Genomic DNA, 20782 nt, shown 5'->3' on the forward strand with positions numbered 1-20782 from the left:
AGTCATTATTATTTCGTTTTATATTATATTCGTCATATTATCATAGTTGTTGTATTTGCGCATTGTTATAATCGAAATCGAGAGACAATTATTAATATAAACGAATTGGCATATAATAGGTATCTGGAATAGCTCACTCTCGTATTGCGATTTCTATTGACAATTCTTATCGCCAGGATCGACGATTTCTTCTTAGAAAAAGGAACTGATGTGATATAACAGCAGTAGAATAGCGGTCATTTATCTATTCTCTTACATATTTACAATATTGTAGAGATAATACAAATATTTAGGTATTTACAACATAGTAATATACTAGTGTAATTAGGTTTAAAAATCGTGATCATCTATTAATAATATTATATGTATATATCATATCTATACAAAAATTAAATACATACATAAATAAATACCTACCTTTATTTTAATACTGGAATCATACTAAAAACAAGAACGGAATATTTATTTTTGTAGAAAATATTCTTAAACTATCTATTTCTTATTTTCATCAGAAGCTATCTGTGAAGCCAGATTTGCAAATTTTGCCATATAGTCTACACTATTTTCTCCCATAAGGCATTGCATATGTGATACAACCTGAAATATTATTACAAGACAGCAAATTATAATAGAAGATACAGAATAAGATAAAATATATTTAATTAATTAACTTGATATAATTTTATATTTACATCAGAAGAAGGCCGAGTGTCTTCCATGATCTGTTCACTTGCTTGACTTCTCTGTGAGCCTTTCATAGGCGATTCAAGTTGTCCTAAAAAGCTGCTCAATGAAAAATCTGCAACCTGCGATTCAGTTGTTTCAATGGCATTAATTATTCGTACGAAAAATGAATTATGTTTATATATTGTGCGGTTTATCGATTACCTCACTATTCAACCATTGATGTTCGCCCTCCTTAAGAATTTGAGTAGCGCTAGTAATAATTGAATTGGAATTCTTCGCATCTGCGTTTGTTTCTAGAGCATCCAAAAAGCTTTTGTCCTGAACTTCGCTCGCGTTTACCGCTACTATTTTATCGGTTTGAGTTTGACATAAAGAAGATCCACCGATCTTACTTGCATCAGTTGTTAAACTTTCCGACGGCATATTTGGCGTAGATACAATGGGTAGTACCCTTTGTATAACGAGACTCTTTTGTCTCACTGTTCTACCTCGTTTACAAAAGCGTGTTTTAAATTTCTGTAACATGTATAAGTACGTTTTTAAAATCAATTACTTTCTTTTGTTATGTAAGATTTTAATCAGAAACATTTTATATAGGATAATTCACATGCGCACACGCGTACATATATAATTTTTACATGCAATTATACTATTGCATTTAATATAATAAATTACATCAAGTTGCGTTTTAAATGCGTCAGCTGTGCCAATTTTATTATATGTTTGCGGGATAAGAGGTCTTCTAAATGTAGATTCTTTAATAGACGGTACTCGAGATGAAATCACTGTCTCATTACTTCCTGTTGTGTTATCATATACCTAAAAAGTATTAATAATTAAAAATTAATGTCTTAATATTCCATGAAAGTAACACTTTATATTTTGTACATCATAAGACTAATAAAATATTTGATATATCTTACTTTGTTTGTACCATAATTATGTTTTGCCAGTGACAATAACTTTTGTAAAACTGAACATAAGCTATCGTCACGCATAATACTAGATGAATCAGTAGCATATTGTTCATTAGGTAGCCAATCCCACCAATATTCCAGAGTAATTTTTGATTCACGACCAAACTGTTAAATTTAGAAAATTGAAAGACATATTTTTAAGAATACATAAATGTAAAATTAAATTAAAAATTTCATTATTTAAAAAAAATTATTATTTTCATAATTGATAAAATTAAATTTTTAATAATAAATATAAAATGTTGGGTATGTGTACGCACCATTAAAAAGAGATCACCCACGGTGATTGTATTTGCTTCTTCAACATTCCAACCTTTCCGAATTCTTTCAATAGTTTCTCTTCCAGGGAATTTGTTAGATTCTGAATGATTTTCTGCTGACGGTTTTTCTGTAGTGTTTATAATCGCTGGTTTTTCAGATATATTGCTTCCTGTTTCTAATAAATCCATATCACTACTGTTATCTGGCAGTGTGCAATTTTCATCAGTGCGGTTTAAGAGCTTTTTATCCGATTTATATCGTTTAATTCCCTTTTTTCCTACTCCTTTTAAATATTGAACAGATCCTAATAAATCCACTCTCGAACTCTTAAGACCAAGACGTTTTTCATACGAATTTAAGCTGACACTATTACTAGTGAGATATTCTCCAAGATTTACCATCGGTAAGGCAATTTTACATCCTTCTTGTGGAGCAATTCGTAATAAACGAATATCTTTTACATCATTAGCAACGAGATTTTCTATAGTGGAACACTGTAATAAGTAATATATTTAAGGATGAATACATTAGTATAAAATACAAGATGCCTATTTAAAAATAAATAATAATTCTACATTGTAATTAAAAATATGTTATATTTGAATAAAATAAGCATACTGTAGTATATTTCGCGAATCGCCATCGTTGTTGCAAAAATATCAATAAACTTGAAAGGCGTCTTTGTATTGGGAGCAGTGTGCGCACTCTGGGATTCATTGATGTTGCTTGTACTTGCCACCACGCCATGTTATTACGCGGTCGCAACTCTATCGTTATTCTAGATGGTAATTTAATCTCTTCCTGCCAATCTGGAATAAAAAATAGACTTTCCTATTATTCAATATTAATCATTAGTCTGTTATTGTGATTAGAAAGATTCTCAGCAATACTTCTCACATATAATTATCTAATACATACAACTAATAAATCTATATATATAAATATATCTTAATTTATTTAAATATATGCAGCAAATTATTTAAATTTATAAGAATCTGACATATTGTATAAAAATTGTATATTTTTAATACTCTTATTAAAATACATTAATGTTATATTTTATTAGTTATATATATATATATGTGTGAATTATTTTTCCAATATATTAAAAATTTTTAATATACCTTCTAATTGGTTTAATTTTCTAAGTGCTCTGCATATAGGTGTTTTAATTCTCATAGTTTTTCCTCTTAGCCTGACTTGAGTGGATCCCCAATATATCAATTCATTTAGTCTTAAATGAATCTTCTCATGAATACGAGGTAATTTTCTTCTCAATTCGCCATAATTTATCAATCCATATAATTCTTGGGAAGTCTTTTTAACATCTATATATGAAGTAATATACATTATATAATATATCAAATCATATCTCTCACGATTATGTTATAAATATTTTAACAACCTTCTGAGAATTTAAGATGCTTTGATATTTTTAGCCACGTTCTGTAATAGAAATGTCGAATTTGCTCTTTATTCTTTATCATGGTGTCTGAGAGGCCACGTTTTTTGCCTTGATTTAAAAAGTAGCTTTGTAGAGCATCAAAATCTTTACCATATTCATTGAGTGCTTTAAAAAAAGTGTTTTTATCCTCCATAGACCACAATTCGCATGAACGTTTAAGGGATTTTACTTTAGCCTCTGATGCTTCCTCATCTTTTACATCTATGTTAAAAAAAAAAGAAGAAAATTTATCATTCAGTAACTTTAATGTTATATATTGATAATAATTGATATTTTTGTCATATTATCTATACGCACCCTTTTTTTCAATATTGTTAATATCACTATTATCGATTTTGAGCTTTTTATTACCTCGGACAATACGAATCTGTGTATTTTTATTATCTACTAAGAATTTTGTGTCTGAATAAGTTTGATTTATTTGAGGACACACAGGAATCGCATTACCAAATTCAGTATCCTCAGATTTTGTGGACTCTTCCATTTTAAGCAATATTTTTTTTATTACAATTTACAAAAAAGATATTCTTATATTAGTAACATATTTAAATTCAAATTTGATTTTTTAGACGTAGCATTTTAAATCCAACTAATAATTAATATTAGAAGAAAAAGAACATAATAACATATAAATGATAATCAGTCTGGTTTTAATATTTTATATAATAGCACTCTCTCTCTCTCTCTTGATTTACAAGTGAAGGTTCTTCTTTATATACTTTAATTCTCGATAGGATATGGTATATCACACATATATATATATATTTTCTTACAATTTTTTTTTCTTTCTTTTTTAATTTAAAGTGTGTTCTCAACACACGACAGTATTCAGCAAATATACATCTAGATTTCTGATTTTCAATATTTGTTTATATTCTCTTTCCGTCCTTTCTTCGAAAAAGCATAGACATACAAAATACACAGACGAAGTCTATTCTGCCTTTGGATGGTGGGGGGTCAACAATGTTGGGGAATTTTTTGGCTCGGAACTAGCCACCAATCACAAGTATATAACCACTGATTGAGATAACAGTTTCTGCACATGCGTCAGAACCAGCGTATGTGAGGAAAAATAATAAGAAAAATAATTAGAAACATAATTGTTTTTTTACAAAAACTAAAATTTATAAAAGTAAGAAAAAATTTATATATAAATATATAAATATATATATATATATATATTTATATATTTATATTCGAAACATATATATAAATATATATATATATTTATATTCGAAACGTTTGATTGACCAATCAGGACACAAAGAATAAAGATTTCTTTGTTCTGATTGGTTAGGTGCAATGCTTCGAAGCATTTCTAGCGTCTTCTCGACCGCAGCCAATATATGGGCAGAATTAGTGGGGAGGGGGGACATTCAACTGAACACATTGGTCAATTGAACGTAGGGCTCTCTGATTGGTCGATCGTTCTGGTTACCCTAGGCATTGAACGATATAGGCTGCGGTCGAGAAGATGCTAGAGATGCTTCGAAGCATTGCATTAACCAATTAGAATAAAGAAATCTTTATTCTCTTTGCCCTGATTGGTCAATCAAACGCTTCGAAGCATTTTTAGCGTTTTTAGCGAAGCATACTGCGTCTGCATTAGAGCGTCTACCATTTTGTTACGATCTTAATCGAGTCGCGCTTGAATTCCTCTGTTTGCGCACCATTTTGCCTGATCTTGCGGCTCGCACGTTTTCGGAGTGTTTAGGAGCTAATTTTGACGCTGATTGCAGATATCCCAGGTAAATTTTCCTTGTCGTAACAAATAAGATTGAATTTGAGAACAAAAATACAAAGTAATATCATCAGAGTCTCTCGCGATTATATGATAAATTAACTTGATATCACGAATGCTATCGCGTTCCACGACTGCGAATGTTTCCTATGGATAGTGTTTGTGAGAAACACTCTTTTCACTGATTTTCTAGTTTATTGTAACACGAAATTCATAATTTTTTCAATGAAAATGGCAACGATTTGACGATTTCGCTTTGGAGTAATCGAACGTGAACATGTGGAGGCACGTGATTTATCGGACCTTCTATCCGCGATCCAAAACTGCCGATATATTTTCATTTTTTTATTAATATCTTGCTTCTCCGTCAATATTTATAAGTGTTTACAGATCAAACCGAAAGAAGTGCGTGCGGAAATTATTTCGTCGTAGATATTTCGATGTTTCTCTCTTTTGTTACATTCGCAATTGGTGTATGTTTCTTGTAACATAAGAACATCGTTTCCAAAATATCGACGTATATAAACGTAGGATATTAAATATTTTGGAAACCTGATCAAGATACAATATTTTGGAAACATTTAATCATTACAAAATTAGTATCTTGTATGCTCGAGTTATCTTATCTTTGTGTTGTTATAGTTTACTTTGTTATCTTCATTCTATTATGTTGTTATACTGGATAAAATAATCACAAAATAGATAATATATTAAGTTGATACTTTACATTTGCATTTTTACAGGCGCTGTTTAGAATAAAATTGCATTAGAATCATGTCGAGTGGCAGTGGGGATCACGAGGATGAAGGATATGTTGTTAAAATGCGTGGATTGCCATGGTCCACTACTGTGGATGAAATCATGAAGTTTTTCGGTGACTGTTCCATTTCTAATGGCAAGAATGGTGTTCACATGACTATGTCTCGTGAGGGACGTCCCAGTGGCGAGGCTTATGTAGAAATGGATACTCCGGAAGATATTGAGAAGGCATGCAAAAGAGACAGGGATCATATGGGTCATCGTTATATTGAAGGTATAATTTTTTATATATAAATTTTTTCAATATTTATATATATATTTATTTATAATTGAAAAACTTTTTTGCAAATAATTTATCTTTCTTTATTAGTTTAGTTTTAACATGAATATTTAAATATCTTATTTCTTCATTCGCAAACTTTATAATAATTCCATTATTGTTGCTGTTTTAGTTTTTAAAGCAAAACGTGGAGAGATGGAATGGGTCGTGAAGAGGAGCGGCCTTAATTTGGAAAATGCAATGGATGATGGTTGCGTGAGATTACGTGGCCTGCCATTTGGTTGTTCCAAAGAAGAAATTGCACAATTCTTCTCAGGTATTTGGCAAACAATAAAGGATTAAATGTCGATGCTTATTAATTGATTAATGAATGTCATCGATATTTTTATTAATTTTTGAGACAGACATCCATTCTGTTTTACAAGTATGTAGCTTTCTTTCTGTTTTTGTAGTCCCTCTTTTCATATATACGAAAATATATATACGAAATTTAAGGATTACCTCAGGAACGCAGCGACAGAATACTTTCGATGGTTTTGACACCAAATTATTATTTTGCATCTATGTATGTTTGCAAGCTATAAAAATTGCTTCACCTAACAATATCACAACTTTGTCATAAAATTATTTATTAAAATTAATGGATCTCACAAGATAATGCATATAACATACATTAAATTCCATTTAGAGCGACGTCTCTGTGTTCCAGTATCGATGCCTCAGTTAAGATTTAAGATTCTACTAAGAGCTGTGCTATGGATTATTTTATTGTATTATGATTTGTACAAACGGAACAAAAATATTTCTTTGCACGCGACTCGGTGATCGAGCTTAATTCTTAACTCTGGTTTTTCGGACGCGAGAATTTTATCATTTTGTCTATAGTCTATACAAGGAGAAATACGAAGAGAAAAAAAAAGAAAGTAAAAAATAAGAGAAAAATATGCGCGTATTTAACGCGATTTGAAAGTTTTAACAATATCGCTTTTTTTCTTTTTTTTTTTTTTTTATAAGGGTTTTAATAAACCTGACCATAACTTCTCTTTTTCTTTAATGGGTACCTATAAGCTACAATGTCGATGTTTGATTATGTGTGGGTCAGGGTTGGAGATATTGCCGAACGGGATTTCACTACCGACAGACTACACGGGCCGCAGTACTGGGGAGGCTTACGTTCAATTTGTTAACAAAGATGTTGCGGAGCGCGCTCTGCAGAAACACAAGGAAAAGATAGGACACAGGTGGGGCACTGAGACGCTATAGCTGGGTTTGGGTATACTTATGACTTTTTCCATATCATTTATATTAATGATTGTAGTATACTTAGCTATATACATTTCATTTAATAAATAGCGGGAACAAATTTTACAATACAGATGCAGTTTCTTTAATCGACTTTTGCTAGAAAACATTTTTCGCCCAAGAGAAAGAATAAAATATAAATTATATTACATTATACAAAACTATCAACATCTACATTCACATTTTAAAAGCCTATAATATAAAAAAATTCACTTCGGTTTAAACTTATAGCTTGCAAAGAAAACTATCTAGAGAGAACTCTTCGACAAGAATCGCGGATATTCGAATTAATTTTTAAATGAACAAACTTTTCTTGAAAGGAGAAAAGCTTTCTAGACAATTTCTTTTAATCTGATATAAAGAAACTGCCTCTCAAAAAACACACAATTACAACCAAATAATCGTAATACGTAAGCGAAAGTACTGTGGACCCAACTTATACCCGTGGGTGGGTGCCGGGGGGCGGGAGGTAGCCCCTTATCATCATCACCAAATCCCATGGGACATGGGTAGGGCAAGCCAAAGCTCGATGGGCGCTACAGAGAGAGAGAAAGAGAGAGAGAGAGAAAGAAAGAAAGAAAGAAAGAAAGAAAGATAGTAACCATCGATCCAATATAGCACGCATAACTGTACTTTCTGTAGATGAATATTTATTATCTTAAAATAAAAGATATAAGCTCGTCGAGAGAACTGCCACACAACACACCTAAAAGACGACCTAAAGACGGCTTATTGTCTTGGAGACATTTTTAAATTTTTTGGCCTTTTTATATTGTGTGGGCTTTATCATTATATTAGGAAATTTTTACAATATGATGTTTATTATATGAGGAATTATATTAAATAATTCAAGTCTACGAAAAATTTCACGTCGATAAAAATGTTCATCTGCAGAAGATGCAATTATAAAAGCGTGGCTTGCCTGAAGATCGTCGACGTCGCATGGACTTGTATGGGGTACATGTGACGTAGATACATCGAGAAGCGATTTCATCGCGGGAGAGTCTTCGCAGATTTTATACAAAAAAAAAAAATAATGCGGAGGTTTAGTATGAATATAGTTTTGTCACACATTTGTAAAGTCAACTTTAATGTCAACACACAAGTTTCTTCTTCTTTTTAATAACATTAAACCGTAAATAATTAATTTCTCACTGCAGGGAAATGATTCCTCTAGAATCTCCGTGTTAGTTACTGTTTTGTTTTTCTTGTCTCTCTTACCATTCGCAATCTTTCGAATCTATAAATATCGTTAATATCTCGTCGAGTTTATGATTTGATAACAATGTATGGTGAGAGTAGCAATAATGACGATGATGATACAATTTATCCGCTTTACGAACATCCCTAACATTGCTTCGATCATTAACAGATATATCGAGATCTTCCGAAGCAGTTTGTCCGAGGTACGCGCGAGTATCGGGCCGAAAATGCGTGGCGGTCCTATGGGCGGCTTCAATCAAAGGCCCGCGCCGTACACTCGCGGTGATCGCTTCGGCGGGATGAATCGCTTCAGCAACAATGGCAGAGGATCGAGAAATAGAGGTGATTCCTTACATCTATCGAAGTATGGAGACTATCGCGCAGGAGAAAACCGTAATAGAGAATTATTATACAATACACGTACAAATTCATTACGTATGTATTTATATTTCTATATATAATCTCTGCTTTTTAGATCCTACAATACACTTTATCCATTTTTTTGCTATGGATTTCACAATTTTATTTTAGATTTTGATAGCGGTCCATGGGGAAGTGGAAACAATTACGGATCTCGTGGCGGTAATATGGGGATGCGCGGCGGCATGGACATGAAGGGCAATAATTACAGAGGCAATAATGACTCTTGGGGCGGTAATTCCGGTGTTCACAGTATTCATATGCGAGGATTGCCATTCAAGGCGACAGAACAAGACATAGCTGATGTAAGCTTCCTCTCCCTGTAATATATAATAACGATACAAAACTCTGTACTTTAAAGAGGTTTTCTTTTTCTCGACATAATAATATATTCTGAATACTATTTTACAGTTCTTCAGACCAATCGAACCGGTGAACGTCCGCATTATTCTTGAGAATGGCGGTCGTCCATCGGGAGAAGCTGACGTGGAATTCGCGACTCACGAAGAAGCCGTAAAAGCAATGTGCAAGGTTCGTATAGTTCCCCCCTCCCCCCCCCACCCCCACCCAAGTTTCACTTGGAATCCGTTTACATAAAACGGTTTCCAACAAATATCGTGGAAAAACCGTTGTCTCATAGTTCATATATATAAAGCGAATTTTATTTTAATTTCTCCATGTTTTATTGTAGGATAAAAGCCATATGTCGCATAGATACATTGAATTGTTCCTAAACTCAACTGGCGGATCGAGTGGCATGTCGCTAAGTGGCATTGGCAATTTCTGCGGAGGTAAGATTCCTAATTACTATTAAAAATATTTGAAACAGAAGTGTTACTTCTCTCTCTCTCTCTCTAATCTATTTTATAAACAATGTACTATATTATTATTGTTAAATATAGAGATGATATTTTTATTACGCAGTTTTTAAATCATTATGTGATATTTGATAGATCTAGAAGATTAGATTAATCACAGTCAATTATTACTTCACAATCTTCACTTATCTGTTCTTAAAATTCCCGACCCTTGAGGAAACAAGGAATATCTTTAATATCTTGATGTATACATATATCGTATTATTTATACATAGGTTTAGGTAACAACTTCAGGCCAGGATATTCGCCAAACAACAGAGGTTTCAACTCGCAATTGGGTGGTAATAATTACAATAGTTTTTGAGACTGGGCGATGCGTTTTTAACGCTAAACAAACGACGATAAACATTTAAAGAATCAAAGTGATCATTGGTGAAATGACACATTTAAATCACACTGATGCAATACGCGATTGATTGCGTATACGCGATACGCGATTAATTTTTTCCTTTTTTCCCCATAGTCCTCAATTCACAATCATACATTAGATAATGACTGTAAGCCAAATCGATAGTGTGTAAGTATTTGCTTATTCTTTATATATATATAGATAATAGATTATTATATCAATTTAACATAAAACATGTGATTTAATTACCAAGTGAATGTGGAAATGGAAATGCGGAAATATTTTTTTATCACAATAGTTATTTTCATTTTCAGTTACATGTATATTCATTTGAACCGGACGTAATGTTAAAATCCTACGTCGTTGAAATACATAAAACGTTCGTGAAAGAGTTGCAAAAGAGTTGTTTTTAATTTAGCAATATTAGATTAAACGCGTGAAAAAAATATTTCTTTTCCATGCAATATCTATTCTAATTTAATGTTAAATGATTAGATAATTTCTCCTATGTATGCTTTGCATTATAATGATTTTGATGCAAGCTTAGACGTGATATTTGTATGCGTCGAGACGAAGCGACGAGTTGCAAAAAATGTACGATTGTAATATACAGAACTAATAATTTGAAATTACACTTCGACAACTTTATTATCTTATATATATATATATATATATATATATATATATATATATATATATATATATATATATATATATTTTGTGCAAGATACAAAGTCGGAATACTCACACACTCATCTTTTGTCATAATGCGATAATGTATCATATGAGATATTGTAATTTTCGAGTAAGAATTATTATAATTTTCATCGATATAGGCGTTACGAAGTACACAAGGAGATATCAGCTATCAATGTGTACATCTCTTAAAGTATAAGTCTAGCTTCGGTTTGTATTCTCTTGAGATATTTGAATATAAAAAAAAAAAAAAAAAAATGAAAAACAACAGAAAATATGTAAAGTTAATTAAAATTCCTTAGAATAAAACAACACAAATGTAAATAAGTTAGACATATTTTATGTTATGTTGGATACTCAGAGTTTTGGAAAAATCAATATTTACATTTTGAATCTGAGGAAACTGTTAGCTCTCATGATTCCAGATCACAGTGTTCCTTGAAATCATATATCATATTATCTGCCTTTGACTAAAGGTTCAAACTTGTTTATATGTATGTTGTTATATTCTCTTGGTCTCCTATGTGTAATATTCTTATTTTTAAAATGAAATTTTCTAGATTATTTTTCAGGAATGATCTAATTAAAAATATTTACTTGTAGATCTTGCAATTATAAAACTGCCCATTGTAAAATTAATCTCTACAAGTATAATTATATATTTAGACTTTATTTATTCGAGGAGATTCACTTTAAATTTTCAACTTTATATAATCGTTATATTTTGATTTATGTAAATAAATCAATAGCCTAATCATCTAACGATCTTTTAACGGACAGCCTATATACAGTCGGGACCGACGCATCTATACATAAATGTCGTTTATAGATTCTCCATAACGCCTAATGACGCTTCATTGAGTAAACGATACACGCAGTTCATCCTACTCTTAAAAAAAAAGTTTCCACAGCGGGGAAGGACCAAGAATCGTCTGTCAGAGAACGAAGTTCGTATCCTTGATGACAATGTCCATGCTTGTTCGGACGCGAAGCGACAGCCTGAATAAAAGATAATTCTGTGCTTAGAATTTTCAATGTTTACGAGTGCATTGACCTCAACCTCAATCCACCTTTATAACTACAGATTACAGATTGAATCGAAGAAACTGCAATTTTTGACTGCTGAATTTTGTTTTCGATACTGCAAGTAAGGTAAAAATGCATGTTCAATTGCGGATTAAAAAAAAAAAAAAAAGAAAAAAAATTATATTTAAAACTTTTTAGAAGATTTATGTTATCGTTCTATCTTTGTTATTTACTAAAAGTAGGACAAAGATAGAATAACGTGTGCATCGTGTGTATATACTCGTGCGCTCGCGGATGATGTTTCCGAACGTACCGTAATATATGTGTGTGTGTTATATTCTCTCCCGGTCGCACGCGGGGATGAGAATTCAAAAAATATACGCACCTTGTTAATGATGTCGGGAGATTAAGTGATTAAGTGCCGCTCTTATCGATATCACGCCGATCCACTCTCGGCGATTACTTCTCGTGTCACGAGAGTTATATATTCGCTGACTAGCAGCGAGGTGAGTAACAGCGGCATAATATACGAAACCATATCGGGCAATTTTTATTTTTGACGTATTTTATGCCGAGATATTGAATGGTAGATTGGAATATATTATCTTCGATTATATCACGTATATTGTGTATGAAAAATTTTCGCGTTTTAACATTTCCAGAAATGGAAAGATTGTGTAGTATCGGTTCTACATACATGTAGCACTATCTTTACGTGTGATTCTGTTTTATCACGTTACGCTTCCTCGCGACGATTATAGGTCCTTATCTCTTCGCTCCTCGGTTTATTATGGCGTGAAATGCCAATTTTCAGATTCCTTGAGTATAAATTTTATTATATTTTTGTTTAGAAAAAAAATACAATCCTGTGCAAAGATGACGGAAGGCAACAATGGCAAAGACAAGCAGACTGAAAGTAACACAAAGCACAATTATAACGAAAGGTATGGAATCATCTGTATATATATATAATACTAGTTATGTAAAAAATATTTTGCTTTCCTCGAGAGAAAAAGAATTGATGAAAAATACTTGCATTTAATCATCTGAAGTAATGCTGTGAGAAAAATTTTCTTTAATTCTTATTTTTGATTCTCTCTATTATAGATCTTCGGAGCCTGACAGGCAACAGCAGCAATCTCTACTACCAAAAGCGAGCAGTAGTACAGCCAGACAAGTTAGGGAATATATCCCAAGATCTGGGATGAAAAAGTATAACCATGCTTTGAGTAATTTAATACCAGTGCGATATCAAAATCAGTACGTATTACAGTAAATTCTTTAATTTTAAAATTAAAATAATATCTTTTCATATTAGCAATTTAAGATATATGTCAATAATACATCAAAAAATGTATACACGTTATATATTAGTAGAAAGTATAATGAAATTATATCTCGGAGTTATAATGATACATTTTTATCATTATACATACAATACATTTATATCATTATTTATAATTATATCCCAGTTATAAAAATACATTTTATAGGAAAAAAGAGAATTGGCCAGCAGATAATGCTGGATTATTCTCATATGTATATATAACGTGGATGACACCATATTTTTGGAAAGCTTACAAGAAAGGACTTACAATTAAGGACCTGCCAGATATTTCTTTATATGATACTTGCGAGTACAATGCGCTCAGGTAAACGAAATATAATATTGTGTCTTCTTGATATTGTTACAATATATAAAGATTTATTCCTTCAGACTTGATATACTCTGGCAACAGGAGTTAAGTAAAAATGGTCCGAATGCAGCCTCTTTTTTCATGGTTGCATGGAGATTTGCTCGCACAAGAATTTGCATATCGTGCTTTTTATTGAGCTGTTCTCTTATCTTTGGATTTATAAGTCCTGTAAGATTATTTTTATCAGTGACAAATCACATTAAATTATATCACTTGCATTATAATGCAGAATCTTCTCTTACGTAGACAATATTAATGAGAAAGATATTGGAGCATGTAGAATCTTCGGACGAAGGTTTCTGGGATGGTTTTAAATGGGTTCTGCTACTAATGCTATGCGATTCTCTGCGTGCTTTCTTTTTTACCTGGATGTGGAATATGAACTACAAAACTGGATTACGACTAAAGTCAGCTTGCGTGGCTTTGTTGTACAAGAAGATTATCAGATTAAACAGCCTTGGCAATAAAAGTACAGGAGAAGTGAGATACTAGACTTGTTTTGCAAAACTTACGATACTAAAGAAGTATCTGTACGCGATACATTTGCGATTTATTTTTAGGTAATCAATTTATTTTGTAATGACAGTCAAAGGCTCTTTGACGTGATTATTTATGGACCAATGATTATCAGCGGACCAATAGTTCTAAGTTGCAGTATAATTTATATATTGTGGCTGTTCAATCCCATAGCTCTGATAGGAATAGTAATTTTCCTTTCGTTCTACCCGTGTCAGGTAAACGACTTGTCGTATATGTATTTTGTCTGCATTTCGGCAAACGTGACATCATTAATAATTTGTAGTACTTTATTTCCCGCGCGACTGGTTACTTTCGCTTAAAATCAGTAAACATTACTGATGCTCGAGTGCGACTTATGAGTGAGATCTTGGAATGTATGAAATTGATTAAGATGTATTCTTGGGAGAAATATTTTAGCCAGAAACTTCTCGGTGAGAATAATTTACACTTCTACATTCTAATTTTCCATATAAATATTATTTAATTAAAAAAAATATATATATATATACACACACACATATATAATAATAATAATAATAATAATAATAATAATGCATTTTTACAGCCATTCGCAAGAAGGAAGAACGTTGGCTTCACAAGACTGCATATTTACAAAGCTTAAGCATCTCTCTAACACCCGCTGTACCCGTGATATCCGCAATTATTACATTTTTAGCACACGTTGCCTCTGGCAGTGGATTAACGGCCGCACAGGTATAAAATACAATCCGTCGATAATTTTGATATTTTTTAACGTTTTATATTGTTTTTATCAATACTTTAATTTCATGTCAGGAAAAATCGAATTAAGTCCAATAGGTAAGAAAATCTAAAGAGATGATAAATTTTTCAAAGGAGATAGACTGGTATTTTTCACTAATTTTTATAGATGTTTGCAACCTTTTAATTAGATAGTGTTTTTCCCTGGATTGTACAACCAATGTTGCACTTAATGGATCATACATTACAGGCTTTCCCAATGACCACATTATTCGGAAATTTGCTTAGACTGGCACTTACATCACTTAAGGATACCACGCGATATTATATCAACGCCCTCATAGCTCTTAGAAGATTCAAGGTCTCCAGTGTTTTTCGTTTAATTTCATGTACAGCTTAATGGATTTGTATCTATTATTAGGAAATCGGTACTCGTGCTTGATATATATAGTTATTCATAAACTATTATTACTTAATTTTGACCGAAATTATATTGTAATATATATATAAATATATCTGATCGCTGCGATAAAATTTCCATAGAATTAGATCTTTATGAAAATATTGGCCAGCAAAAAAACACATTATGAGTACTGTTTCTATAATAATAGATACACAAGGTAAATGTTGTTTTAATGTGTAAAAAAAGCAAACGCTTTCGAGAGCTCATAAAATGAGAGTAAACGCGATGGGCGAACACTGCATGCCTTGTAAAGTATCCTGTTACACTCGAATAGGTGCCATTAGCTGTCATTCTTTTGAGTTCCACATTAAATACTCGAATTGTCAGTTATCAATAATATCGAGTTGGGAGTGCATGGGATGTTAAAACGTTCCTATGCTTATGCATAGTACAATTGTACTAACATAGTCGTTTTTAATTCTACACTACATTACTTTTCAGGTGTTTCCCTTTGTATCGGTGCTCAATGCTCAAATTCGTACTTCTTTCATGTTTTTGCAAGTGGCCTTAGTTAATATTGCTGCGGTAAAGATAACTTTTGGCAGAATAAAGGTTTTTATCTCCTTACATCTATATCTAGTAGAAATGCATAATCGATAACAATATACAAGTCTTGTATCATAATATTTGAGAATAATTAACGTTTTTATCATTTGTAATCGAGATGGCTTTTGTTTTGCTAATGCATGCTTACCTTACAATATCCAACATTTATGTTATAAGGAAGTTTTGCTTTGCTTTTGTAATTATGCAGATTGTATTTGTAATTATGCAGATAATGTACAGTTATGAAAGAGTTTAAAAAGCAAGTACATCATTGTATAATATGTATACACATTTCATATGTATATACATTTTATACTCTTTGAATATACGCTATATCTCTATTCTATTTCTCATCAAGTTAAATTTTAACGTATCAATATCTTTTGCTTTATAATATCGTTTTTTACGATTGTTTTATGTTTTTTTCAATAATCTGTCGAATAGGATTTCGACAGATTATCAGAATAGAACTTGACTAACGAAACGATCTTTGCACAGAACGTGCTGCTGATAGACGAAGGCAGTTGCCAGGCGTCGAAACCGATAGTGAGATCGCAAGCAGTTGCAATCGCCAATGGTACTTTCGTTTGCGACAGCATGAAGCTTCAAACGGACGCGTCAGTCGATAATAAGAAAAAGTAAATATCCGTTATAATAATTATAATAATCTCTACATTAAGGACTGCGATAATTTTTTACATTTTGATTGATTGTAGGAACAACACATCATTAATCACGAATAATTCGACGGAACTGCAAAATCTGAATCAACCGCAGGAAGCCAAGTACGTCGAAGTTCTCGGTGACATACATTTTGGAGCGCCCAAGGGAAAACTGGTCGGTATCTGCGGCCATGTAGGCAGTGGTAAGTCCAGTCTGCTACTGGCGGCTCTGGGACAGTTGAGAATGACAAAAGGACATATTCTGCGGGAGGGTACTTGCGCCTATGTTAGCCAACAGGCGTGGATCGTAAACGGCACTTTCAAGGAGAACATCTTGTTTGGCGAGGAGTTCGATGCCAAGCGTTACTATCACACGATTACGATTTGCAATCTAAAGGAAGATTTGAACATGTTGCCCGGCGGAGATGACACCGAGATCGGCGAGAAGGGTGTTAATCTGTCCGGGGGACAAAAGCAGAGAGTCGCGCTCGCGCGAGCGTATTACGCCAATCGGTGCGCAAGATCGGTTTGTTGTTTCCGAAAAATACACATCGATTATATTGTATTGATAAGTTTGACGAATGCTTTGCGACGAATATCTGTCATTTCAGGGACATTTATTTTCTCGATGATCCCCTGAGCGCGGTTGATGCATATATCGGCTCGTACATATTCGAGAAATTGATCATCGAGGCTCTTAGGAATAAATCTGTCCTTTTTGTGACCCATAACATTCAGGTGGTTATTTAATTAAATCAAAAACATATTAATAAACTGGAGAAGATATGAGAAGCATTTTTTCATATTTTTTTATCGTTTTCTACAAAGTGAATAAAATTAACATTTGTCAAAATTTCGAAACGTTCCAAGCTTTTTGTTCATTGCAGTTTTTGAAGCGTTGCGACGAGATTTACATGATGAATGCCGGCAAAATCGTAGAGCATGGAACCCACGAAGATCTCATGCGACTCGATAGAGAGTATGCATCGATGGTAAAGAGCGGCATAGTTGCCGCGGAAGATAATTTGTCATCGTACGTTTATTATTTTCTATGAATTATTAGACAGTATAATAGACCTTCAAGTAAAATAATTTAATAAGTCTTTATTTCGTTATATAGTGGAAAGTTTGCGGGAGTGACGCAGAAAAACATTATCGGTATCAGCGGCTCAAAATCGGAAAACACAGAGTCTGGACATAAAGAAAATGATCGGGAAAAGTCGTACAAAGGTGCGCGCGAATAGTTTAATAATATAAACTTCTAATTTATAAATGATCTCCTTAATACTGTTCTCCATTTAAATTTAGGAAGAACTTTAACAGTGGCAGAAAAAGCCGAAACCGGAGCTGTTAAGTCGCACACTTATCATACATACATAGAAGCCTCGGGTGGTTATTTGATCGCAATTCTTGTATTTTTTACGTTCTTCTTGAATGTAGGTAGCTCAGCATTCAGTACTTGGTGGCTCGCTGTGTGGATTAATGCTGGTGGAGGCGTGAGTAACATATATTATATCCGACATTTAAAATTTACACATTTTAAAATATCTGCATTTGTTTGACTAAGAAATATTTTAAATATTTAAATAATAAATATACCTTATATATATTTATATAATTTTTGTATTTCAATATTATATATCGTTGCGACAGTAGATCAATATTATTCAATTTTCAGAATGTAACTGTGCCAGGAAGTAATGATACTGTATATATAGAAGATATAAACGCCAATTCTGACTTCTCGTTTTATCGTAATATTTATGGCGCGTGTATTGCTGGCATTCTATTGACAAGTTTCATTCGTGGCTTAGCTATTACATTTACCACAATAAAAGCCTCGACTACATTGCATAACATATTTCTGCGCAAAATTATTGGTTCTCCGTTAATGTTCTTTGAGACCACTCCGAGCGGCAGAATACAAAACATTTTCAGTCGAGATATAGACGAAAGTAAGTGAGCAGTGATATCCTAACAGTATCGTGATTTTTCATTTCTGATTTGATTAATTGCATTCCTGCTTTACAGTTGATAATTATCTACCTATATCGATTGAAAACATGGTGCAAAATATTTTTACTTGTAATTTCGCTATTTTTTTTATTTGCGGCGTATTACCTTGGTTTTCGATAGCGTTACTTCTATTTGGCGCACTATTCTTCTTTGTTAGCAAATTGTTCAGGTAAATATACTACGTTATCGCATAATTTACATATGTATGAAAGATTAATAGTGATAATTGGAATTTTATTCTGTATATCTCTGCAGAATATGCATGAGGGATTTGAAGAGAATGGAGAACATCTTGCGATCTCCCGTTTTAAGTTTTGTCACAACGACGATCCAAGGTTTGAGCACAATTCACGCGTTTCAGAAGGAGAAGAATTTCTTGTACAGGTAATTATTCAGTATAATAATAAAATAATAAAAAGATGATATGGTAAGAATTATTTCTAATTGACAGATTCGAGGAGTTATTCAACACGAATAATTTGTGTCAGCATCTGTGCCAAGCCGCGATGAGATGGTCCGCAGTGAGATTGGACAGTTTGGTGATTGCCTCATCCTGCATAACCGCGTTACTCGTGATCTCGTTTAAAAATGAGATATCGCCAGCCTTTGCAGGTCTGGCAATGGCGTATGCCACACAAATGACCGGTATCTTTCAATATACGGTCAGACTGATGTCCGAGACCGAAGTGCGTTTTATAAGTGTAGAAAGGATCAGTTATTATCTCAAAGTACGTATAAATAATTTATTTCTATTCACTTAATAATTGTGTAAAATAATTACAAATATGTAATTATTTTTCTCTCTCAGTAATATATGTTGATAACTTTCTATCTTAATTTTATTATTTTATTTAGACTTTGCAGAAGGAAGGTGCAAGTAAGACGGTCGCTCTTAAACCAGCCGACGATTGGCCCTCTCGTGGCAAAATAGAATTTAAAGCTGTCCAGTTGAGATACAGAGAGGAGTTACCGCTCGTACTAATCGACTTGTCTTTTACTATAAAGGCTGGAGAGAAAATAGGTAATAGATAAATATATAATATTTCGGCAATGCATATTTGTTATATTTTCTCATACAAGAGATTGATCATGAATTATCTCAGGTATTGTAGGTCGCACGGGATCCGGCAAGAGTTCCTTAGTCATAGCTTTATTCCGCTTAGTCGAGATTTGCGAGGGTATCATTAAGATCGATGGTATTGATATCTCGAAATTGGAATTAGATGTGTTACGAAATAAATTATCTATCATCCCTCAGGATCCAATTTTATTCAGTGGAACTATAAGGTAATAAACGCCAATTTTTTTATTGATTGTCTGAAATGCTTTTCTTTTTAATCGATCTTGTTTTTAAGATCCAATTTAGATCCTTTCCAACAGCATACAGACTGCGACATTTGGAGTGCTCTTGAAAAGACGCAGATGAAAGATCGAGTATCTCTTATGCCGGGAAACCTCGATGCTTCCGTTGGATTTGGCGGAAATAATTTGAGTGTTGGCGAAAGACAGCTTCTTTGTTTATCAAGAGCTTTATTACATAGTGCAAAGGTAAAAATTTTTATCGAATATATAATTGTAATTTCTGGAACGCTTTGAAATTTATTTCCGGAATTTCTTCAAAGTGCTAGAATAAAAATAAATAATAAATGAAACTAAAATTGCTTTTTAGGTGCTGATTCTAGACGAAGCAACAGCCGCCGTCGATCCGGAAACCGAAGCGACAGTGCAAAATACTTTGCAGAATGAGTTCGCGGATTGTACCGTGCTTACGATCGCTCATCGATTGCAAACCGTCGTCGCGAGCAATCGCATTCTTGTCATGAGCGACGGCAAAATCGTTGAATTTGATGCACCGGCCGCTCTTCTCTCTCAACCGGATTCTGAGTTTTCGAAATTGATGGCTGCCACGGACAAGAATGTATAAAATAATCTTCGCCAGAGATCTGACTCGTATACTCTGATAAATAATAAAATTAATTACATTAACTGGCAAAATAAATGGAAGAAAAAAAGAGAAACATAATACTATGTGATATACAAAAGTATAATAATAATGGTACATAAAAAAGCAATATAAATGAATAAGTGATTATATAATTTTTTACTAATAAATTT

The 20782-nt window shown here is 32.8% G+C and overlaps 3 protein-coding genes and 1 long non-coding RNA gene across 11 annotated transcripts; 2 read left to right on the forward strand and 2 right to left on the reverse strand.

Moving 5' to 3' along the window:
- Positions 1-2: 2 nt before the first annotated feature.
- Crm (cramped chromatin regulator) lies at positions 3-4271 on the reverse strand. Its single transcript, XM_070310464.1, has 10 exons — positions 3688-4271; positions 3331-3591; positions 3050-3253; positions 2544-2734; positions 1925-2419; positions 1611-1769; positions 1363-1506; positions 889-1203; positions 693-806; positions 3-597 (listed from the first exon to the last, which is right to left on the reverse strand). Exons 1-10 carry the CDS (start codon positions 3872-3874, stop codon positions 493-495), a joined length of 2175 nt encoding a protein of 724 aa, XP_070166565.1. The 5' UTR covers positions 3875-4271; the 3' UTR covers positions 3-492.
- Positions 4272-5007: 736 nt separating this feature from the next.
- Positions 5008-11262, forward strand: Glo (heterogeneous nuclear ribonucleoprotein glorund). 2 transcript variants are annotated; one of them, XM_070310263.1, is made up of 9 exons: positions 5008-5138; positions 5875-6164; positions 6343-6486; positions 7273-7411; positions 8845-9110; positions 9207-9400; positions 9507-9626; positions 9787-9886; positions 10189-11262. In XM_070310263.1, exons 2-9 carry the CDS (start codon positions 5906-5908, stop codon positions 10275-10277), a joined length of 1311 nt encoding a protein of 436 aa, XP_070166364.1. In that variant the 5' UTR covers positions 5008-5138; positions 5875-5905; the 3' UTR covers positions 10278-11262. The 2 variants fall into 2 exon arrangements, with proteins under 2 accessions (XP_070166364.1, XP_070166365.1); XM_070310264.1 differs by having other exon boundaries at positions 8845-9017.
- On the reverse strand, positions 9667-12935 carry LOC138941007 (uncharacterized). The gene is made up of 3 exons (XR_011448103.1): positions 12430-12935; positions 11907-12017; positions 9667-9878 (listed from the first exon to the last, which is right to left on the reverse strand). It is a non-coding gene; the product is annotated as an uncharacterized lncRNA (long non-coding RNA).
- On the forward strand, positions 11852-20749 carry LOC138941005 (ATP-binding cassette sub-family C member 5-like). 7 transcript variants are annotated; one of them, XM_070310256.1, is made up of 25 exons: positions 11852-12165; positions 12284-12550; positions 12896-12988; positions 13152-13304; positions 13517-13696; positions 13762-13909; positions 13988-14221; positions 14302-14475; positions 14544-14691; positions 14826-14974; positions 15885-15995; positions 16488-16627; positions 16706-17164; positions 17263-17389; positions 17539-17684; positions 17772-17881; positions 17960-18147; positions 18330-18606; positions 18683-18836; positions 18923-19051; positions 19119-19395; positions 19523-19688; positions 19771-19954; positions 20023-20215; positions 20337-20749. In XM_070310256.1, the coding sequence occupies exons 3-25, from the start codon at positions 12921-12923 to the stop codon at positions 20589-20591; spliced, it is 4170 nt and encodes a 1389-aa protein (XP_070166357.1). In that variant the 5' UTR covers positions 11852-12165; positions 12284-12550; positions 12896-12920; the 3' UTR covers positions 20592-20749. The 7 variants fall into 7 exon arrangements, with proteins under 7 accessions (XP_070166357.1, XP_070166358.1, XP_070166360.1 ...); XM_070310257.1 differs by lacking the exon at positions 12284-12550 and having other exon boundaries at positions 11852-12170; XM_070310259.1 differs by lacking the exons at positions 11852-12165; positions 15885-15995 and adding an exon at positions 15231-15341 and having other exon boundaries at positions 12242-12550.
- The last annotated feature ends 33 nt before the right edge of the window (positions 20750-20782 follow it).

This window comes from Polyergus mexicanus, unplaced genomic scaffold (assembly GCF_030449975.1).
Source record: "Polyergus mexicanus isolate NDT 795.1 unplaced genomic scaffold, iyPolMexi1.0 SCAF_18, whole genome shotgun sequence".
Classification (NCBI taxonomy): Eukaryota; Metazoa; Arthropoda; class Insecta; order Hymenoptera; family Formicidae; genus Polyergus; species Polyergus mexicanus.

What these genes read in the sequence shown, in the direction of transcription:
- LOC138941005 (XM_070310257.1), top strand. Translation starts at nt 12,921, where the DNA reads ATGACGGAAGGCAACAATGGCAAAGACAAGCAGACTGAAAGTAACACA. An exon ending in CGAGCGTATTACGCCAATCG is followed by an intron (nt 17,165 to 17,262) that starts GTGCGCAAGATC and finishes CTGTCATTTCAG; the next exon opens with GGACATTTATTTTCTCGATG. An exon ending in TTTGTTAGCAAATTGTTCAG is followed by an intron (nt 18,837 to 18,922) that starts GTAAATATACTA and finishes ATATCTCTGCAG; the next exon opens with AATATGCATGAGGGATTTGA.
- Glo (XM_070310263.1), top strand. Translation starts at nt 5,906, where the DNA reads ATGTCGAGTGGCAGTGGGGATCACGAGGATGAAGGATATGTTGTTAAA. An exon ending in AATTGCACAATTCTTCTCAG is followed by an intron (nt 6,487 to 7,272) that starts GTATTTGGCAAA and finishes TGTGTGGGTCAG; the next exon opens with GGTTGGAGATATTGCCGAAC. An exon ending in AAGGAAAAGATAGGACACAG is followed by an intron (nt 7,412 to 8,844) that starts GTGGGGCACTGA and finishes GATCATTAACAG; the next exon opens with ATATATCGAGATCTTCCGAA.
- Crm (XM_070310464.1), bottom strand. Translation starts at nt 3,874, where the DNA reads ATGGAAGAGTCCACAAAATCTGAGGATACTGAATTTGGTAATGCGATT. An exon ending in GCATCTTAAATTCTCAGAAG is followed by an intron (nt 3,254 to 3,330) that starts GTTGTTAAAATA and finishes CTTCATATATAG; the next exon opens with ATGTTAAAAAGACTTCCCAA. An exon ending in GATTCGCGAAATATACTACA is followed by an intron (nt 2,420 to 2,543) that starts GTATGCTTATTT and finishes TACTTATTACAG; the next exon opens with TGTTCCACTATAGAAAATCT.